The 23,626-nt window shown below is 37.1% G+C and overlaps 1 protein-coding gene across 1 annotated transcript in view; it reads right to left on the reverse strand.

The window, feature by feature from the left end:
- The window catches only part of smchd1 (structural maintenance of chromosomes flexible hinge domain containing 1), a 459,542-nt gene that overhangs the window by 292,434 nt on the left and 143,482 nt on the right, over positions 1-23,626 (reverse strand). Inside the window, exons 14-15 of the mRNA XM_039754843.1 lie at positions 17,301-17,414; positions 6,273-6,379 (exon numbers count right to left, since the gene is read on the reverse strand). Of these exons, the coding sequence (XP_039610777.1) occupies positions 6,273-6,379; positions 17,301-17,414 (221 nt within the window). The remainder of the gene's footprint in view (positions 1-6,272; positions 6,380-17,300; positions 17,415-23,626) is intronic.

Here is a 23,626-nt window from a genome sequence, read left to right on the forward strand (position 1 = left end):
CACCATTTACTAAAATTTACAAATGGCCTCACCAAATTCCTCTCACATTAAAGCATTCTGTTCAACCACTACAGCAGCTGCCAATCTTTTGATCTCCTGGACTACTACAGAAAATAGGAAGATACAAATATCAAGTTTCTGAATTTTCTGACGTGCCTAGTCTCCATACCATCTGCTCAATGATGTTTACAGCTTTGTTTTGCTCTCCACTTTATAATTAATACATTGTGCTTGCTTTTCCTGATACTTGAGATATTCTATATAGGTTTGGTAAATAAACACAGTGTGCAGCATGGAGGGAGTGTTGCAATTTTCAATACATAATGGAATTCATTTACACACCTTTATTTAAATATTAGGGGAAAAACAGTAGCTTATGTAAATTAAATATATGCACACTCTATAAATCCCTAATAAATCTGTTTGAGTAAAGTTAATTTGCAATATACTTCTAATTATTCTCTGCATTATCTTCTCACTTTCATTTTTCTCACTGTTGGAATAACAATTGTAAGATTTAATAAACAATGACACTGATATGTCATCTAAGAGAATTAGCTCTTTGTTATAAAAGTGGTATTTTGATTTATGGGAGGTATGTGTCATTTCTTTTACAGTGACATGCAAAGGTTTGTGCACCCTTGCTTAAAATCTCTGTTACTGTGAATACTTAAAATGATAAGAAGATGAACCTATCACCAAAACGCCTAATGATACATATGACATATTTAATATTTAAGCAAGATTACATTTTTATTTCCATCATTCAAAGGTACAATACACCAAAAAAAATGAAAAGGACCTGAAGCAAAAGTTTGGGCACCTGACATGATTAGTACTTATTAACAACCCCCTCTTTTCATTTTTATTTGAGTTTTTTTTTTTTCTTTTTTCACTCATTTGTCCTGGCAAAAAACTTTTAAATCTGCAAGACTCTTGGGCCGTCTTGCATGCATTGCTCTTTTGAGATCTATCCACAGATATTCAATGACTGTTTAAGTCAGAGGACTGTGAGGACCATGGCTAAACCATCAGCTTGCAACTCAAAGTATTCCACTGTAGATTTTTGAGGTGCTTTTTGGATCATTAACTGGTTGCTGGACCCATCCACATTTTAACTTCAATTTTTTCCAGATGGTGTGATGTTTGCTTACAGAATTTGTTGGTATTTATTTGAATTGATTCTTCCCTCTACTAATGTTCACTCTGCCACAAACTGCAACACAAGCCCAAAGCATGATCAATCCACCCCCATGCATAATAATTGAAGAGGTGTTCAATCCACCGCCATGCATAATAATTGAAGAGGTGTTCTTTTCCTGGAATTCAGCACCCTTTTTTTCTCCAAACGTACCTTTGCACATTGAGGCCAAAAAGTTTTATTTTGACTTAATTAGTCCACAGGACTTGTTTCCAAAATGCATCAGGCTTGTTTTCATGTTCATCTGCAAACATCAGGCACTGAATTTTGTGGATAGGGCCTAGGATAAGTTTTCTTTAGCTGACAGACACATGAAGATCATTATTTATTCAGGTGTCAGTACACATAGAATAGTGCACCACCATTCCAGAGTCTGCTAAATCTTCCAGAAGGTCTTTTGCAGTCAAACAGGGTTTTTTAGTTGCCTTTATAGCAATTCTTTCAGAAAATTTTCTTGGTTTTCCAGACCTCAATTTCACACCTACATTCCTATTAACTGTCATTTCTTAATAACACCACGAACTGAGGAAACAGCTTCCTGAAAAGCTCTGCAATCTTCTTGTAGCCGTTTCCTGCTTTGTGAACATCAATTATTTTATTTTTTAGAGCGCTAGGCAGCTGCTTAGAGGAGCCCATGGCTGCTGATTGTTGGGACAAGGTTTAAGGAGTTAGAGAATTTATATAGCTTTGCAACTTGCATCACCTGGGGTTTCCTAATGATGACTGTGAACAACCCGTATCCTAACAAGCTAATTAAGGTCTGACAACTTGGTAAACACTGTTGGAAGTAAAGATAACTCCTAATATTTCTATTTAAATCAACTCTGTGAAACTGTTTTATTAACAACATGCTTTTAATGTCTGATTTGTCAGGGAATTGATCAGTTAAGTTTGTAATATTTGCTATTCTGAGATTTATATTCAATTAATTAAAAAGCATGTAGGTAAAAAAATATACTACTAAAGAGTAATACTTAACAGGTTCGTCAAATTAATTCAGATTATTCAAATTAATTCAAATTTAAAATGTCAGAAAGTCATGGTGCTTCAATTTTTTAAATGTTTCCCCTTTCTTTTTATTCTTACACTAGCAAAATACCCGCGCTTCGCAGCGGTGAAATACTGTCTGAATATTTTTATTAATGAAAAAGTAAACATTTTTAGACTGAACGAAAATATGTAAAAAATTAATTGTTAAGGATCTCTCTGTATACCACGTTGTCAATTCGGCCCTCTGGTTGTAACATGACTAAGCTGTGTGCTGAGCTCACTCTTGAGCATGCAACATACAGTTGGCCATGTGAAAAGCAATCCCGCCTCAAATCAATGCCAACCTTTTGTAGTGTTTGTCCCTGAGACTTATTAATTGTCATTGCGATGCAGAGCCTTACTGGAAATTGAACGCGTTTGAATTGAAATGGGAGATTAGATGGTATAACGGGGATGCGAGGAATAAAAACTGTGTCAGCTGAGGCACTGCCAGTAAATATAGTTGCTTCAATTAGGTTGTTTTGTAGAGATGTGACCTGAAGTCTTGTGCCGTTACAAAGTTTCGGTGGTTGTAAGTTTCTGCTTCCTTGGCGAAGCTCGTAAACGAAAGAAGACACCGCAGTGAACACAGAAGAGAACCCGTGGATTAAATAAAACCTACACAATAACTATAAAAATCGTAATAAATGAACAATGAAACAGCGGAGAAGCCGTGGATTAAATAAAAAGGCTGCTTCTTTGGCGAAGCAAGGAAAAAGGACTTTCTTATATATCGTTCGTTTATAAAACAGTGCAGAAGCTCTGAGAAAGCTGCTTCCTTCGCAAAGTAAGGAAAAGACTGAAGAGACGGCGTGGACGCGGTAAGTGTTCGGCAAGGCAGCTGAAGCGCTGCATTATGGGATCTGTAGTTTATTGTGTTACCAGTGCTTCATATCCCCGGGCCATTAATAACAATAATACAGTATAAAAATGATCTCGCGGGCGGATATAATTACACCGGGCGGATGTTGCCTGGGGCCTTGACTTTGACACATATGGAGTAAATAGAACTTGAAAAGATATATTTTTCGTACATCGAGCCCGCGTGCTATTGTGGTTTTGCTTGCATGCCTCAATAAGTCATCCTCCCCTCGCTCTTACTTTTTTACCGTTCATCTAATGAATACACTGAGTATGGCTTTACCAAAACAATCATTGATGGCGAATAAAGTATCCATTATTCGAGTATGTAGATCGGGTATATATATATATACATATATATATACCAGCGTATCACTGGAGACGTAGTGTGTTAAAGAAGCTATGAAAAAGAAAAGGGAACATTTTAAAAATAACGTAACATGACTGTCAATATACAGTAATTGTTTTGTGAGTTTTACTGAGTGTTGCTGTCATCAAGGATTTGATTATCATTATTTCTTTCAATCAGGTTCGTATTTGTAGGATGTGTTGTGTTCAAGTTACATTCCGTGTTTGTCAATTGTTGTAAAGATGACAGGTTTCATTCATCGATTCATTTCTTACTGCATCAATAAACAGCTCGTCTTCTTCTTTATCTGAGACCGACACACTGCATGCACGGGTTTTTTTACACTGTCTTCCTTTAGCGGGACATTGACTTTTTCCACCGTGTGCTTTGTTTCCACAGTAGCTGCATTTATGAATATGCTTGTATGTATCAGACGCTTCATATTTTTTGCTTCCTTTTCAATTGTGTAATTCGTTTTTGTTCAGCCTCTTTGGAACTGTTGCTTTTTGTCTGTGCACTGCGTCAGTTCACGTGAGCCGCTCGGTGTACATGCATCGAAGTTTCCCAGCTGTGCTGGTGCCATGTCGTGCTATGTCCATGGCTGTATCTAATGTTACCGAAGTCCCGGCACTTAAAACTTTCTCTCGCAGTTTCGCTGAGTTTGTGCCAAACACCACCCTGACCATCTCATTTTCCTCTGCATAAGGACAGTCCTTCACCCGTGAATATTTACCCGTGGCAGTTTGCTATTGGATTGCCGCTGACGGACGGCCTTATATGGGTAGGCACTAAATTACAAACGCCAGCGACAGCCTATCTATGAACTGAATTTAAAGTTTAGGTTTACATTGTGCTTTGTTTCCGAAGTAGCAGAACTCATTAATATGGTCGTATATGTCACTCGCTCACTTCTTATTGTTTCGCTGCCTTCTCAATTATATAATGCATGTTTTCTTCAGCGCTTTTTGGGCCTCTTCTTGGTTTTCTACGTACTGCGTGATTACGTGGATGGCGTGATGATGTCACACGAAACTCCGCCCCCATGGGTTTCAAGCTCATCTCCATTACAGTAAATGGAGAAAAACAGCTTCCAGTTATGACCATTACGCGTAGAATTTCGATATGAAACCTGCCCAACTTTTGTAAGGAAGCTGTAAGGAACAACCCTACCAAATTTCAGCCTTCTACCTACACGGGAAGTTGGAGAATTAGTGATGAGTCAGTCAGCCAGTCAGTCAGTGAGTGAGTCAGTGAGGGCTTTGCCGTTTATTAGTATAGATTTCTTCCAACTTCCTATTTGAAATTAAACTTGTAAGTTTTACATGAATCCTATACTTCAGATCTCCTGTAAAACAGACTTTGTTTTGCATTTTTAATGTTTCTTGTCTTCAGAATACAGTATATTATTACTAATGCCTTTGTACAAATACAGTTTTTGAAAATTACATGGGCTATTATTATCTGTATTCAATAAATTAACTGTGACACAGCATTACACTGCTCAACATACCATTCAAATATAAGACACGTGCTTTCACTTACGGGTTATGCAAATTAACCACAGTTTGCCTTCAAAGGCCAAACGAACAATATAAATTCAGTATTTTCAAATTCTTACTTAGTAATGAAATCTGCGGGTTTTGTTTGTACTACTAACTGCATGTTTTGGCAATTACACATCTCTGTTAACACAATAAATGTCTTATTAAATGTGCTTTGCCCTTCAAAGAAATTAAACACTAAATAAATTTTAACTTGGTATTAACAATTGGTGCAACTCATATCATTGCCAGTGCAAATAATTCAAAGTCACTTTGTTTGAGTCATGTCTCAATAATTACTTGACACAACTGTTATTAGTGCTGCCAGCCTCCCACATCCCATAGTCCTGTATGAATAATTACAGATGTGTGTAAATCATGCCCCAGAATGACCCTACACACTTTGGACTGGTTAGAAAATGGAGAGATGTCTGGACTGATTGACATGAGTAGAAGTGGTCATTACAAGAATACAAAGCCTCCATTTATTTATCAGGACTGTGTAGGACACTTTTAAAAAGTGATTAATATTATCTTTTCATCTCCTCTTACAAATGTGTGACAACGTAAGTTAAACGATTGATTACATCTTATTTGATCATTAAATGTTACTTTACTCTCAAAGCATGCACTATGGTAAACGTCTGAATAATGCAAACATGCAAGTTTGTTTTGCCTTTTTTTATTTTACATAACAAGTAATAATTCCTGCACTCATGGGATAAAACTTCCAAAATAATACAAAAGCATTTCCAGAAATGAAGTCTGCAGATTTTTTTCATCATGTGTTGATGAGGTGCTGTATCATCAACGACTGTGAGACATTTTCATATGTAGTTTCACTCACATTTTTCTCATATAACATTGTGCCTTCCCTGATTAATTTATGTACCTGCAGTCACCCATGAGTGGAGTGCAGTGCAGACTCTCTCAATACTACCGATAGTATTAAAAAAGCTGATTCCATTAGATTTGCAGAACTTCATGCCAAATTAGTAACGAAAATTTGATTCTTGTGACATCCCTACTGTAGTGTAAGGTAATCATTATTATAACTTCTCGTTAAAAACAAAATAAACAATCTAAAAATATGTCTCAAGTTATAAAGTACTGTTATAACCACCAACAACATAATGGTTTAACCTAAGTATTATTGTTTAACAGCCATAAAATGCACATGATGCTGGGGTCAAGCTTGTATAAAGAAAGAAAAAAACAAATAAACATAAAAGGCCTATTACACGACTATGTGTATTATTATGTACACCTTGCAAAACTGATTGTTCTTTACCTTGCCATTTCATCTTCAATGCCCTTTTTGATACTGTTAGGTGATGCACTCCGGTCAATTTTTGATATTGGAATGTATTTTACCTCATTATACAAAGCCTGTGGTTCCTACAAAAACAAAACATAAATACAAATCACAACTACATAAATAAACTGAAAGACGGAACATTTCTGAACCCAAAATGTAAATTTATTTACTCCATTAGCAACACAACATTAAACACAGGGCAAACATGCACATAAAAATAGCTATTACATAAATTCAAACACCATAACGTTACTGAAAAACACTACTCCTATGCCACTTTTGTGTTAGAACTACTCGGGTTAAGAGGCATTACAGCTGTTTTCTACTTAAATGATGCCACGTGCCAAACATGTCAAGCTGGAATAGCACATTGACTACAGCTGTTCCAGGGCAATGCAATTTGTACATGGACAGAATTAATCAATGATGATGTAGGAAAAATTTGGCATTGCCTATTCTGCTAGGCTTTAGTGGCACAAAAGACCTGTTAAGAGAGAAGATCTAAGAGGGATGCAGTAATCCAACAGTGCCAAACCCCAACTTTCACTCCAAGCTAAGTTAATGAACTCTTTGTAACAGGACCAGTCAGTATTTCATCTGATAACAAAGATGCAAATCAGAATTGAAGTGTCATTTTTGCAGAGACTCACAAAGACAAAGACTTATAATTCAAAAAATAATTCCGAAAGACATAATAATACTGCAATGAGGAAGAAGTTATTTTTTAACTGGAAGAGACTTTGATCCAATCATGAGAGGTAATAATAATAATAATAATAATAACAATAATAATAGTAAGTTGCATTTATAGAGTGCCTTTCACAAACCCAAGGTCAGAGTAAAAAAAATAAATAAAAGACAAACATTTGTAGAAGAGGAAAGTTTTCAGTTGAGATTTAAAGGTGCACAAAGACTGAGGAAGAGAGTACCAGAATTGAGGGGCTATAGCACTGAAGGACCTGCCACCCAGGGTGGAGAGTCTGGTGTGTGGAACACTAAGGAGATTACTGCTCGAGGACCTGAGACAGCAGCAAGGAGTGTAAGCAGTTGAGTGAGGTACAGGGGGGCAAGGTTATGTAGGGTTTTGAAAGTGAAAAGCAGACTCCTGAATTTAACTCTTTGAGGGCTGAATATTTTTTCCATAAAATTCAGTTTTCTGAAAAGCACACAAAGCAAAGGTTTCACACATAAATCAACATAAAAAATTTGTGGTGGTGGCTGCTGTTGGCGAATGTTTAGCATCTCTGCAGGAATGCACAGTGGGCCGGATGCCTGGCTGTCTTCACAGGGCAAGTGGGTGGTGGTCGAAGTGTGATGCAATATGGTTTGTACCTCTTGTCATCATAAGTGGTGGTCCTCCAAGGTGAATGCTGCTGTAGGCACATCAGCTACACGAAAGTGTTCAGTACCATGATCAGCTGGGGAGAAATCAGATGATGCTGGAACCTCACTTTTGTTTTCAATATCCATCTCCAGATCACTTGCATCAAACTCTGAGTCCGACAAGTCAGAGTTCTGTTCAACAAAATTATGTAAAACATCCATGGAGTATTTTGCTTTGCACATTTGCTTTGGTCTCTCGCCAGATGTCGGAGCCATTTAAGAGGTTCTTTGCTCCTCACTACTCATGCACGCGTAGGGAATCGCGGTTAAATCAATGAAGCTATGTAACTTTTCCTTCTAGCAAAGAGAGTCAAACTAAAACGTAACAGCGAGTTTTTGTTGCAATTTACAGCTGATTGCCATCCTCTACCCCTCAATTTTGACAAAAGTCAACATCGGCTCTGAAAGATTTAATCCTTGATGGAACATGTAAACCGTGAAGCTGGGAGAGAACAGGAGAGATGTGAGCAAAATGCTTTGTGTAAGTAAGGACTCTGGCTGCGGAGGTCTTAATGTACTGTAGCTTCTGTATAGATTTTGCAGGGAGGCTAATGAAGAGGGAATGACAGTTATCAGTATGAGACATTATGAAAAAATTAACCAGAGTTTTAGCATTATTAAAGGACAGAAATGGAGAGAGGCTAGCAATGTTACGCAGATAATAGAATGAAATTTTGGAAAAAGATCTAATGTGTAGCTCAAAGTGGAATAATGAATCAAACAAAACACCAAGATTTCTGACTACAGGAGCAGGTTTGACAAGTGTACCATCAACAGAAACAGAGAAGCAAGATGCCTTAGAAAGCTGGGATCCCTACCAGCTAGGGCTAGGGAAGCCTACCAGTATCACTTCAGTTTAATTGGCATTAAGATTGAGAAAGTTATTTTCCATCCATAGCTTAAGATCAGTGATGCAGTCAGTGAGTTTGCTGGGAAGTGAATCTGTAGAGGAGTCTGTACTAAGATATAACTGTACATCGTCTGCATAACAGTGGAAGTTAAAGTCATGTCTGTGAATAATCTGACCCAAAGGAAGGTATATATAGATATAAAGTAGAAAAAGTAACAGCCCAAGGACTGAACCCTGAGAGACACTACGCGATACAGGTGAGGTGAAGGACTTGTATCGGCCAAGTGTGACAAACTGTTGCCTATTAGAGAGATATGATGTGAGCCATTGAAGGGCTAAGCAAGAGATCCCTAAAGCAGAGAGACATGACAGGAGGATTTCATGATTAACTGTGTCAAATGCTGCACTTAAGTCAAAAAGGAGGAAAATATTAAGTGAACCATAGTATGCAGACCGGAGAAGATCATTAACTACACGGAGAAGAGTTGTCTCAGTGCTGTGCTGTGTGCGAAAGCTAGACTGAAAAGGCTCATAGAGTGTATTGGCTAGAAGAAAAGCATGGAGCATGCATCAAGACATTTTGACTCACTTTGGCAAGAACTGTCTAAAGTCCTGGTGCTTGAGTCCGAGATGTGATGAGACGTGCACCGACCATCTACGAGAAACACAAGAGGGCAGTTGTATCCATTATTTTACACGCCGGCGTAAACGACATAAGGCACCGACAGTCAGAGATTCTCAAGGCTGACTTCGCAGCACTAATTAAAGACACGAAGGAGAGGACCCCATCAGCAAAAATCTTCATCTCGGGTCCAGTACCTCTCGTCAGACAATCAAATGAATACTACAGTCGTCTGCTGGGATTAAACAACTGGCTGAAAAGCTTTTGCCAGACTCAAGACATCGGGTTCATCGACAATTGGGACCTCTTTTGGGAAAGGCCACATTTCTTCAAGCGGGATGGCCTGCACCCGAATAGATTAGGGGCCCAGGTCCTCTCCAAAAACATCGCTAAGGTAATTCATCTATCTTGACTGTCTATTTCTACTTTAAACCCCTTCCGTAATGCTACTGCTTTGCTAGGACATAAAACAAAGTCTTCCGTAAAAGTGCACAAGATTAATAATATAATAACCAATCTTAATGCACGTAAAAAATCTTGGCAGTGCGGCATAAACACCAATAATTTAACTGCAATTACTACTTTAGATCAACAATGTATTAAAACTATAAAAACAGATTGTAAATTACATAAAAAATACACACAGAGTGGCGCTAACAAAAATAACTTAGTTTCTGTCCCAAATACCAATAACGTGCATAGAATTCAGCTCTGCCCCTTCGAAACATTAAATATGGCACTATTAAATGTTAGAGCTTTAACTAACAAGACTTTTTTTTATCAACGATCTTATTAGTGAGAGAAAAATTGATTTTATTGCACTAAGTGAAACGTGGCTTAACTCCGATGGCGCAGCTGTTTTAATCGAATCTGCACCTCCGGATTACAGTTTTACTCGCGCAGGCCGCCAGGGGAAAAAGGGCGGAGGCTTGGCAAACATTTACACGAGCCGGTTAAAGTGTAAAGATGTTAGTTTTGGAAAATTTAAGTCCTTTGAGTATCTCACCGTTGTTATTCATGGAGATTCTCACGTTCTAGTTTTATCCGTGTATAGACCCCCTAAATTTAACGCATCTTTCTTTGAGGAATTCTCAGACTTAATGTCAATGTTAATTACGAACTATGACACACTCTTAATACTTGGCGACTTTAACTTTCATATCGATAATCAGTCTGACCTAAAAGTAAAGGAATTCATGAACCTCTTGGACTCTTTTGACTTGAGACAGCTCGTTAATCAACCTACACATAAAGCAGGTCATACATTAGACTTAGCAATTACCAAAGGAATAAAAGTTGATGTGAAACAGATCATTGATATTGGTCTATCTGACCACTTTCTTCTACTTTTTAATATAGAAATAATGTTAGAAAACACTCATGAGAAGCATATTGTTAAAAAACGCTTCTTTGACTCATCAGCAGCTTTAAAACTTACAAACATTGTAAGCAATCAGTCCATTTATAGTGCCAACTATAATAGCGAGGATAATGTAAATAGTAAGGTGGAAAATTTTAATTCGAAAGTAAAAGCTGCTGTTGACATAGTTGCACCGGAAACGACAGTTAAAAAATCTCCTAGCACTGTTATTCCATGGAAGACCCAAAGAGTGTCTGATTTAAAAAGAACATGTCGTAGAGCTGACCGTAAATGGACAAAAACTAAACTAACTATCCACTATGAGATATTGAAGGTTAAAATAACAATACAATAACACAGTCCGTCTTGAGAGGCGCTGCAATTTCTCTAAGATTATAAATAACAATGCTAGCAATCCCAGAGTCTTATTTTCTACAATTGATCGTCTGTTAAACCCAGGGAACACAAAGGAATGCCCCCAAAATACTTCCAGTGAAACCTGTGAGAACATTGCTGTATTTTTCAATCAAACAATTAATGATATTAGAAATAACATAGTACATCTCCCCAAGACTGCGGAACCTCCAAAGCCCCAGTACTACGTTATAAACAAATTAAATTCTTTCACCAGGATAGATTTACCTGATTTACATAGAATAATCTCTCAATTGAAACCCTCCACCTGCGTCCTTGACCCAATACCAACAAGGTTTTTCAAGGAACCCAGACTGTCTTAAGACTGCTGTAGTTAAACCCCTACTCAAGAAAAATAATCTTGACCCCTCTGCTTTTGACAATTTCAGACCCGCCCTTCTTAAGTAAAATTCTAGAAAAAGCAGTCATTATGCAGTTAAATGACCACCTCAATAAACATGCTATTCTTGATAAATTTCAGTCAGGTTTCAGAACAAATCACAGCACAGAAACTGCACTCAAAGTAGTAAATGACTTGCGGGTAAATGCAGACAGAGGCCATTTATCTGTTCTCATCATTCTCGATTTGAGTGCCGCATTTTACACCATTGATCACAATATTCTTAGAAATCGCCTTAGTCAATGGGTGGGCCTCTCTGGCAGTGTCTTAAATTGGTCTGAATCCTACCTGGCAGGGAGAAAATTCTTTGTTAGTTGTGGTAATCACAACTCAAAGACACGTGATATTCTATATGGTGTTCCACAAGGCTCTATCCTGGGTTCCCTGCTTTTCTCAATCTATATGCTTCCGTTAGGTCAGATTATCTCAGGTTACAACGTGAGCTACCACAGCTATGCTGATGACACACAGCTGTACTTATCAATAGCACCTGATGACACGGACTCTCTCGATTCACTAACACAATGTCTTACTGGTGTTTGTGAATGGATGAATAGTAATTTTCTCAAGCTAAATAAAGAGAAAACTGAAATTTTAGTGACTGGCACTAATGGATTCAATGAGGTTATCAGAAATAAACTAGATGCATTGGGATTAAAAGTTAAGATGGAAGTAAAAAACTTAGGGGTACTGTTGACTGTAACCCAACTGTTAAATCGCATATTCATCAGACCACTAGGACAGCATTTTTTCACTTAAGAAACATAGCAAAAGTTAGACCTCTCATATCATTGAAAGATGCTGAGAAATTAAATCACGGTTTTGTTTTCAGTTGCTTAGATTACTGTAATGCACTCCTCTCAGGGCTACCCAAAAAAGACATACATCATTTACGAGTGCAGAATGCAGCTGCTAGAATCCTAACTAGAAAAAGAAAATCTCAGCACATCTCTCCAGTTTTGATGTCACTACACTGGTTACCTGTATCTTTCAGAATTGACTTTAAAATTCTGTTTATGGTTTATAAAGCCTTAAATAATCTCGCGCCATCTTATATATCGGAATGTCTGACACCCTATATTTCAAATCGTAACCTTAGATCCTCAAATGAGTGTCTCCTTACAATTCCAAAAAACAAAACTTAAAAGAATTGGTGAGGCGGCCTTCTGCTGTTATGCACCTAAAATCTGGAATAGCCTGCCAATAGGAATTTACCAGGCGAATACAGTAGAGCACTTTAAAACACTGCTGAAAACACATTACTTTAACATGGCCTTTTCATAATTTCACTTTAACTTAATCCTGATACTCTGTATGTTCAATTCATCATAATAACTATTCATGGTGGCTCTAAAATCCGTACTGACCCCTACTCTCTCTTCGTTTTCTTTGAGGTGGCGGCCTGCACCACCACCACCACCTACTCAAAGCATCATGATGCTCCAACATTGATGGACTAAAAACCAGAAGTCTACGTGACCATCATCATCAAGTCCTTCCGTGAGAACCCTAAATACAAAGAGGACTGTTTCATTTATGTTAGGTAGAACGCCTAGAGGGGACTAAGCAGTCTCATGGTCTGGAATCCCTACAGATTTTATTTTTTTCTCCAGCCGTCTGTTTTTTTTTTGTTTTTTCTGTCCACCCTGGCCATCGGACCTTACTCTTATTCCATGTTAATTAATGTTGACTTATTTTATTTTCTTACTGTGTCTTTTATTCTTCTATTCTTTAATATGTAAAGCACTTTAAGCTAAATTTTTTTGTATGAAAATGTGCTATATAAATAAATGTTGTTGTTGTTGTTGTACACGAGTATGAGCAAACAGCATGCGCACGTAAGATGGCAGATTACAGGAACCACAGGAGATTCAGCCTCAGATGTAGACAGAGTGGAATTACACCTAAAAGTCTACAGATGAAATTGTCAGGGAAGGGTCTCTGAGCTACAAAAATCCTACAGAAGGCACAGAGCCAACTGCTAAATGAACAGGTGAGACAACTAACTTTACTATTGTGTTTTGAAATCTAAAGAGGAGCAGATTCGACAAAGGCTTTCATCACTTTTAGATGAGAAAACACTTCAACAGGTGATTGGATTCATTGAGAAGGCTTCTCTAGCACAGCACGAAAAGTCTAAGTCCAGACAGCAAAGGAAGTCTGATCTACTTGTGGTGTGCCAGAAACATCAGCATCCTCTAAAGTCAACAGAGAGAAAGATGCCAGACACAAACCGAGGATTTGGACAAGTGGGTGAAGAATTTGTCTGACAGACAACTCACCCAAGCAGAAAAAATGTCCTTGCTAAAGGGTTAAACTTTGCTGTCACACCGAAACAAATCACATTAGTGGAACTGATCACAGCCACAGAATCAGTTATCAGAAATAACAACACTGCAGAGGTGGAAGCAAAGCAACTGCGGATAAAAGTTTCAGCAATCCTAAGCCCCCTGCACCCAATATCAGTATTAAGGAGAGGAAGGCTCTCATGGCACTCAGTAAGGACAACATCATCATCCTTCCGGCAGACAAGGGGAGGGCGCACAGTGGTGCTAAACCAGACGGACTATCATGAGAAAATTTTGTCTCTGCTTAGTGACAAAAACACTTATTAACTCTTAAAACGAGATCCAGGTAGTGGTTACAGGAAAAAGGTGATAGATTGTCTCAAGCAAATAGTGCATGACAACGACACTGACCAGACCTCATACCACAGATTATACCCATGGGAAGCTACACCAAGTCTGTATGATTAACCGAAGATACATAAACAGGATGCACTGTTAAGACCCATTGTCTGCATGATCAATTTGGTTATATATAACATCTCAAAGTTCCTGGCCACTGTCCTCAACCCGTTGGTAGGCAGCTCAAAACACCATATTCAGAACACTTTGGATTTTGTGGAGAAGGTGAGAGATGTCATCATGGAGGCAGATGACACTATGATCTTGTATGATGTTACATCTTTATTCACTTCCGTTCCAATTACATAAGCAGTGGAGGTGGTCCGTAAGAGATTACAGGATGACCATACACTTAGAAAAAGGACCATTCTCAGCACCAACCAAGTGTGTCTGCTCTTGGAACTGTGTCTTCAATCTGCATATTTCATATACAAAGGCCAGTACTACAAGCAGAAATATGGGTGCGCCATGAGTTCCTCAGTTTCACCCATTGTGGCCAATCTGCATATGAATGAAGTGTAAAAGAAGGCACTATTTTCCTATCCTGGAACTCCACCGAGCCATTGGTTCAGATTTGTGGACGACACCTAGGTGAAAAAATCTCAGGAGGTACCAAAATTCACAGACCACATTAACTTAGTGGGCAAACACATCCAGTTCACCATGGAGGGCATGAAACGTGACAGGCTAGCTTTCTTTGATTGTGAAATTTCCATCAGCAATGGGGGACATTTGAAAGCTGATGTGTACCGTAAACCAACGCATACAGTTCAGTATTTAAGATTTGACTCTCACCATTCACTAGAGAGGACAATGACATGTAAAAATAGTTTGGAGACAATTTTTTTTTCCAAAGCACTACATTTTAACATGAATATTTTAAAGGTATATTTTAGCTTTAAGCTTACTTTGTTTATTTGTTTTCTAAAGATAGAGGCACCTCTCCTGGAAGCATCAGCACAATTATAAAATATACATTTTGGGTTTGTTATTTAATATGAATCAACTTTATTGACATCTATATAATTAATTACTTGCTACAACTAGCACAGATATGAATAAATAATGCAAACTGTTCAGAGTAGATCCACACCTAAATCAATAAAATGTTTTGCTGTACACGTACTACGATTGTGTCATAATTACAAACTGTATGCATAAATATAGGCAAACCTGACACTGGTCTCAAAATAGCAGAAACCAGGATTATCTGATGTAACCTTTCACAGAGGTACTTGCCCCACATGTTACTATACTTTTTAAAACAAGTTATTTTCACTTTTAACCATTCTTATATACCTGTATATCTTGATGTTCACAATGTGTTGGGGCGGCAAATTAATCAGTTAGTTATAAATTAATGAAAAAAGGGCTAAGCAAGGAGTTTAAGACAGGTCAGTTTCAGAATCATATGTCAAAGGGATGAATAATAGTGTAAAAACAAATATGCATAGTAACAAATTCAAAACCAATATTTAAGTGCAAAAGTAAAATAAGTAACACATTAAAAATAGCTTGATGCTAGAAATATCAAAAATAAAACAAGTAAGTTGGAGTTGTATGTATCTTAGCATAATTATGATATAACATTAACAGAAATCTGGCTAAATAACAAAGATGGGGAAAATGGGGATGAGTATAACATTGATGGGTACAAATATTTTAGGATGGATAGACAGTAAGGAACAGGGGGGAGTGTTTCAATTTATGTAAAAAACAGAATTTAAATGCATATCTTCTTCAATTAGATAATAAACTACATCTTAGTGAGGAGGACTGAATTCATCTGGAAAGCATTAGGGATATAGGGCTTATTTTATGAGAGTGTTACAGATCCCCCAAATCAGACAGTAATTTCAATTTTAATAATAAGAATAAAAATGCAAGTTTACAGGAGGATATTATCAATAACAACTTTACATATCTGAATATAAACTATGCTCTTGTTGCAAATGGCAAAATACAACAGCAGGACTTTCAGAAGTAATCAATAGCTGTTTTTTAATACAATATGTTAAAGCACCAATGCAGGAGGAAGCCTGCATAGATTTAGTTTGTTTATTTTTTTTTTAACAACCAGGATATAATTCAGAGTGTACAATTGACTGAACCACTAGGGATCAAAGGACCGTAAATCAAAATAATCCTCAGCATATTGGAGAAGCACAGCTGCCAAGGCTAAAACTGTTAAAATTTAACTTTGTAAGGCAAATTTTGAACAGATGTATGAAAGTCTAAAAGGTATACACTGGGATAAGTTTTTAAATGTAGAAACTGCCAAGGACCAGTGAAACAGGTTTAAAAACGTTTTACATATAATTGTGGAAAGTGTATCAGATACAGTAATCCCTCCTTGATCGCGGGGGTTGCATTCCAGAGCCCCCCACGATAGATGAAAATCCGCGAAGTAGAAACCAGTAGACTGTCACCTTTTTATATATGGCAGTTCCTTCAAGCGTATTCACTTTGATGATGTGGAATGTATATATACAGTTAAAAGTATACATCACCAGACAGTTTGTTCAGAGAACTAAATGAAAAGTTCTATACTTTTCTCTATTAGAATATGTCAAGAAATCAGCCCACTAATGTTAATGTGAACAATTCTACTTTATTCCATACTCTTCTTTTTAATTTTATATTAAAAACGACAGTGACTTATAACTCTCCTTTTAACAACTGTTAAAATTATGAATATGTCAGTTCTTCATATTTTCCTTTTACTTGTTTTGTCATACTGATTTTATTATGCTTTTTCTTTTTTTCACATAAAAACTGTTCAGCGAAGCAACTTTTGATGATGGAGGTGGAATGGTCCATTGTATAGATGGACATTCTGATATTATCGGAACTGAGCTTAATGTTAAGCTATAAATGTTTTCTTTAAAAGCAAACAGTAACACTTGTGCTTTCAATATTGTAAATGGGTAAAAGAAGAATACAAATGCAATGTACTCTACTCTATTTCATATAAAATTCTAGTGATGTAAAGATGATTCCATTAACTGATACAAGTACATTCAAAGAAATGAGTTGGCAATACAGCGGAGAATAAATAATGTAAAGAATTTTATTAAAATAATTTGCTTACAAATACATAAATAAATGCAAAATAAATGTTTTTCCCAAGCTATTATTTAATGGAAGATAGCTTACAACAAAATGAAATGTTCCTATTGTATATTAAGGAAAAATAACTACCATTACCATTTACAGTAAATAACTGCTTAAATCTCAGAAAACAAATTATTAAAAAATTTTAAATAACTGCAAAAAAACTCTTACCACAATAATCTTAACTTCTCCACCTGTAGCATATACATCACCATCATAGTCACCATGAAGAAGAAAATGAGAAATGCTTCCAAAAACAAGTGGGGATGTTTTCATGCTTTTTACCTTTGAAGACAATGACAGTTACAGTGACAGAGGTTACACATGTGCATTAGCAAGTGCAGTAATATATATGCTTTTTACAGTCTAAAAATATACTGTGGCTTAAATAGGACTCTACAACATTCAAAAGAAAATCAATAAAATTGTGATTTTAAATTAACATTATTAATCTCTAATAAGCAGCACAGGAATACAATTCTCCAAACTTAAATATTTCACAATGAAAGATTATTAATTTTTCTCTTATACACAATACATTTAACTCTGGTTAAATGGAAATTTGTATTCTTAACAACAATAACATATACTGGTAAAACTCAGACCTCTGGTCCTCAAAGAAAGATGATTCATGCGCCTTTCACAAAACATAGCACCACAGGTCACTACGCTGAGGTTGCTGTAGTGTCCTGCTTTGGCAATATCTGGTTATCTTACACTTTCTCATTGTTTAGTCACTGAAATGCTTCCTGCATTTGGCTTAAGACCAAGCATTAGTTGCAGGTCTTGGTTTTTCTTTGTTGCATGTTGGTGTGCATCAGGTTCTATTGTGTTGAAATGCATACGGCTTGTATAGTATTTCATAGTGCGAGTGCATGGTAATATTGCCATCCAGAAACACATCAACCCAGGTCACTCTGTCAAGGGTGTCATCACTTTTTTCATAATGTAATCATGTTTAAGGCTTTGTTTTGCTTTCGTAGCTTGTGACTTGCATGTGTAATGAAAAAGATCAATCGAGCTGCACAATGTACTTCACCATCAGCAGCTGTCTGCATGTTTCTTTTCCTATCAGCTAGGCCAGAGGTACACTGAGACTGTGCCACCAGTAGAGATAAGAAGGACTCGAAGCTCAATTACATGGCCAAGTTAGCCCGCACATCCAATTCATGGGTCATCTTAAGCATATCACGGCACAAGCTCTCCATCAAGATCAACGTTTAAGGACAGGGCTTCAAAAGATTTTGCATCCTATGAAAAAACTCAATCACGGCCCACCTTAAATCCCTTTGCACCTCTCCATCATCGTCTTTCATTTTGTAAATGTGTCAATCAGCACAAGGAGCGAGCAACCTGCTGTTCAATCCCCTGCCTTGACGGAACTCAGCTCGAGAAAAACTTTCTCCCAGCTCAAGCCAAGGCTCCTTATCAGTGTGTAAGGTGAGTTGCCAGGGGTTGTATAGAGTAAATAATACAGTATATTGTTATTTGGAATACATGCATTTCATTTGTGTTCTCTGTATACAAAGATCCGGGTAAGTGTAGGATGAAAGGAAATGCAAGAAATGCTGAACACACACCTAAAGCAGAAACATTTTCCATATTATACTAATAATGATGAGAAGTGTTTAATGTGTGAAGAATTTAGTCCAAATATCAAATAGACATGTGGCTGTCAATGAGTTAAATACTCAAGCGCAAATGTCAATCGACAGGGAGTTTATATATATATTCTTGAATGGTGCAGAGGTAAAAACTGCTGCCTAAAACCTGAAGATCCCAGGTTCGAGACCGGGCACTCCGTGTTCTGAGTAGTGAGCTGCTATTATTATTATATCTACAACATAATAAAAACATACATTTGATTTGAGTCTGTAACACCCAGTATAAATTTTGGTTACTTGTAAAAGTAAAAGTGCATGCTTTTCATTATTCAGTTTCATTCTCTCAGTGACGAAGTACAACCAACTTGCCTCTCCCTCTGACTTGAAGGCATTTATCTCCATTCTTTGCACAAGAGCAGTGCTGTGGTTGATGCCTGCTTTAAAACTATTTGTTGTACCAGCAATCAAAGATCCCGTGACTGCCATCAGACAGGACAAATGCAGTACCGTAACAGACAGCTTCTTCATTGCACTTTCAATGGCTAATAGACTCCAACCCTGTCAGATCTAAATACTAGTGTTACAAATTGCTTGCATGCTGAAGTGACTTTAGCTACAGGTCGAAGTCCCATTTTACTTATGGTGTCAAGCAGAATTGCATTGTAGTCTATTAGCCAGTGAAAGCATTGTTACAGGCTCAAATCAAATGTATGTTTTATTATATTGTAGAAATAATAATACTCAGCTCAAAAAAAATGCGGAGTGCCCGGTCTCAAACCCGGCATCTTTGGGTTATACCCGAGACACCCAGAACACATTTACAAAACGAAAGAGGCTGATGGAGAGGTGCGAAGGGATTTAAGGTGGGACGGGATTATGAGTTTTTTTAGTAGGCTGCAGGAATTCTACTGTTAAAGAAAAAGTACATAAATGTGAAAATTAAGCAAGTATGGAAAAAGAAAACTGATTGGTAATTAGTAATGAGCAAACTTAAAATTAACTATATGTCCACTTAAGGGCAAAAAAAAAAAAATTCTGGTAATTAATGATGAGAGAACCTTAATGAATTTGTTTCATCTCGAATTCAGCAAAAAAGTATAAATGTTTGGGAATTGTCATGAGGAAGAAGGAATAAAACTAGTTTAATTTTGAGTGGTTTACAGTAGTCCAATGGTCTAAAGTGCCCCTAGGGCTAGGGAAACATCTGCTAATTATGCTGGGCAGATTATTGTGGCCAAAAACATTACTTAAGATGTGAGGAAGCAGTGCTTACTCACGGTACCACACCAAGATGGAACTGATAGAATTAAAGGAATACCGTATACAAAAATGATAATATTTTTAATGTGTTAGTTACTGCACTGTGAAGGTTGAATTGATGACCAAGAAAAAAATATTGTTCTTAGATTTAATACTGAACAAAGAGAAAATGTTTGTGATGTAATAGAAGTCAATCGTGACCACAGCAAACAATATTTTTTTCTTATATTTTCCAAGGATATTTTTCACATCTCACGTTACTTGTTTTGCATAATCCACATGTCACTTTAAGTTGTGTGCTCAAAACGGGCAAAACACATGTATTTTTTGTAAAAATACTGCGAAATTAATACTTCCACAAAAGTCAGAGCACATCATAAACAGGAAATGCATTCCCATAATACTGCTCTTCTGAATTGAAGACAGGACTACTGTCTAAAAAATGAAGGAAGAGGTAGATTATCAATTCATTTATGCAATAGTCAATGCTCCTAGAAGGATTTTTAGTACTTTCTAGCATTGAGGCATGTACCATTATTTAGCTTAAAAAACTAATTTCATGAATAACCAGCTGAAAGTACAGTGCACTTTTAATATTTTCTGATACTTTTTAATTTATTTGTGCTGGGTCATTTTTCAGAGACTGAAAAATCAATGCAAATATTTAGACCTACCAATTCTACCTCAGAGCAGCACACATGAACACATGTTTTGGTAACAGATTAACTTCTTTAGATAACACTGTAAGTACATATGATGCTTTTACTTATTAAGCAGCCTTTTTTTACTGAAAGAGTAAACATGCTTAATATAAAATCTTCAGAAAATTAAAAAAAATAAGGCATGAAATAAAAATAATTCCTAGTCTCACTATTACACAGAATGAACTAATTACCCTCCCTTTACTTTTAAAATTGCCATTTTTTTAACAAATATCTTGAACACTACTAGCTTTATTTTTTGTCATCCTAATTTTCCAGGAATTCTTAACTGTTCCACAGTAGGACATCATTTTAATATATATAATGTTATTTTCATTATTCAATGCAAGATTCACTTTTAACTTATATTTCATCCCTCTTTTGCAAACCCATGGTGACTCAGCCCAGGTGAATCTCTAACTATTTATCTATACTAATAAAAGGCAAAGCACTGACTGACTGACTGACTGACTGACTGACTCACTCACTCACTCACTCACTCACTCACTTCTCCAACTTCCCGTGTAGGTAGAAGGCTGAAATTTGGCAGGCTCATTCCTTACAGCTTACTTACAAAAGTTGGGCAGGTTTCATTTTGAAATTCTATACGTAATGGTCATAACTGGAACCTATTTTTTTGTCCATATATTGTAACAGAATACAGCTCGATGGCTGTGGGAGACGGAGTTGCGGCTTGCATCATCACGCCTCCCACGTAATTGAGTGCCTGCCCATATACAGTAAGGTAAATATTTGCGGGTGAAGGACTGTGCTTAGCATATTCGTAAGAGGAAATATCTGAATCACAAACTGATGTTAATTATATTTTGTCCATGAATACTTATTAAATAATTCCAAATAGTCTGTCCGCTTCCTTTCATAGTTTTTTCGATGGTTGTGCTGCTTCCAGGCATGTATTTTCGTTTTAAAGCATTTAAACAATCACATTTCAGCCATCATTTGTTGCCAGGCAGAGAGGACTTCACAATCCGTTGTGCAGGCACTCTAACACAGAATAAATGTCGATTAACCTGTTGCTTCAACCAATCAGATTTTGAGTTGGTGTCAGTACGGCCCTCTGGCAGGCGTACAGCGACGTCACCATATTCAGACCCACTGATTGGATAGAAGCTGCAGGTTCAATTTTCAGCATTAGCTTCGATAGGAATAGAAAGGGACTTTTTGATGGAACTAAGGCGCACGGATAATCCGTACGACGGAGTGATTAAACTGTTTTTGAGGAAAGAGAGGAGGATGGATTTTGTTTACAAATAATCCGAATTTTTGGCGAGTAAAATGTTGCGATTTCCCTAAATAATATTGCAGGTTTATGAGCTGCTATTGATGTTTTTTATGCGTGTTGCGGCTATGGCTGCAGTAGAAAGGAACTTGTTCACCCCTGGTTTGTCTATTCAATAAAGGCATTTATTGTGGCTACAGGAGTTATCTATCTGCGATGCAGCGGCTCCTTATACTGTATTTCTGCATATTGAGATGGTTTATATAACCATAAATTAGTTATTGAGGGGCGGGTTGATTCAGACGGAGCAGTACTGAAGGCCTAGGTGAAAGATGCGCGGTCCGCCAATGGACCAGATGATACGTAAATTTAATGAACATTACAACCCGAAAATGAACAAAACTATAGAGAGGCCCATGATTGAATGGTAAAAAAGTAAGAGCGAAGCGATGGTGACTTATTGAGGCAGGCAGGCCAGAGCACAATAGCATGGGGCTCGATGTAGTGCGCGTTAAGTCGATCTAAAATGCGCGTTCAGAATCGAAAAAATATATCTTTTCATTCTATCTTTTCTATTCTATTTGGATATAAGTAGGTTCTATTCAGTCGACAGAAATATCTTTGGTAGGAATGTAAGTTGAATTTAGTCTTTACATTTCTATAGTGAACAAAAATGTATGCAATGATGACTAAATTTAACTTGCATTCCTACCAAAGATATTTCTGTCGAATGAATAAAAATTACTTATATTTAAAATTTAAATAGAACTAAATAGAGGGTATTACGAACTAAGTGCATGTACGAGCAGGAGTCATCGGTTTTAACAAGCAGCGTATTGCACTGATATGAAATAGCCTGCCCATTGAATTACTTAGGAATGGATAGCTAAATTAAGATTTTGTACAAATAATGCTTTTCATTTTTCTTCCTCGATGGATTCTGGCACCCCCAGCAACAGCTACTCGCACCCCAAAGGGTGTGTGTGTATGTATGTATGTGTATATATATACAGTGGTGTGAAAAACTATTTGCCCCCTTCCTGATTTCTTATTCTTTTGCATGTTTGTCACACAAAATGTTTCTGATCATCAAACACATTTAACCATTAGTCAAATATAACACAAGTAAACACAAAATGCAGTTTTTAAATGATGGTTTTTATTATTTAGGGAGAAAAAAAATCCAAACCTACATGGCCCTGTGTGAAAAAGTAATTGCCCCCTTGTTAAAAAATAACCTAACTGTGGTGTATCACACCTGAGTTCAATTTCCGTAACCACCCCCAGGCCTAATTACTGCCACACCGGTTTCAATCAAGAAATCACTTAAATAGGAGCTGCCTGACACAGAGAAGTAGACCAAAAGCACCTCAAAAGCTAGACATCATGCCAAGATACAAAGAAATTCAGGAACAAATGAGAACAGAATTAATTGAGATTTATCAGTCTGGTAAAGGTTATAAAGCCATTTCTAAAGCTTTGGGACTCCAGCGAACCACAGTGAGAGCCATTATCCACAAATGGCAAAAACATGGAACAGTGGTGAACCTTCCCAGGAGTGGCGGCCGACCAAAATTACCCCAAGGCGCAGAGGCGACTCATCCGAGAGGTCACAAAAGACCCCAGGACAGCGTCTAAAGAACTGCAGGCCTCACTTGCCTCAATTAAGGTCAGTGTTCACGACTCCACCAT

This window comes from Polypterus senegalus, chromosome 5, assembly GCF_016835505.1.
Source record: "Polypterus senegalus isolate Bchr_013 chromosome 5, ASM1683550v1, whole genome shotgun sequence".
Lineage (NCBI taxonomy): Eukaryota > Metazoa > Chordata > Cladistia > Polypteriformes > Polypteridae > Polypterus > Polypterus senegalus.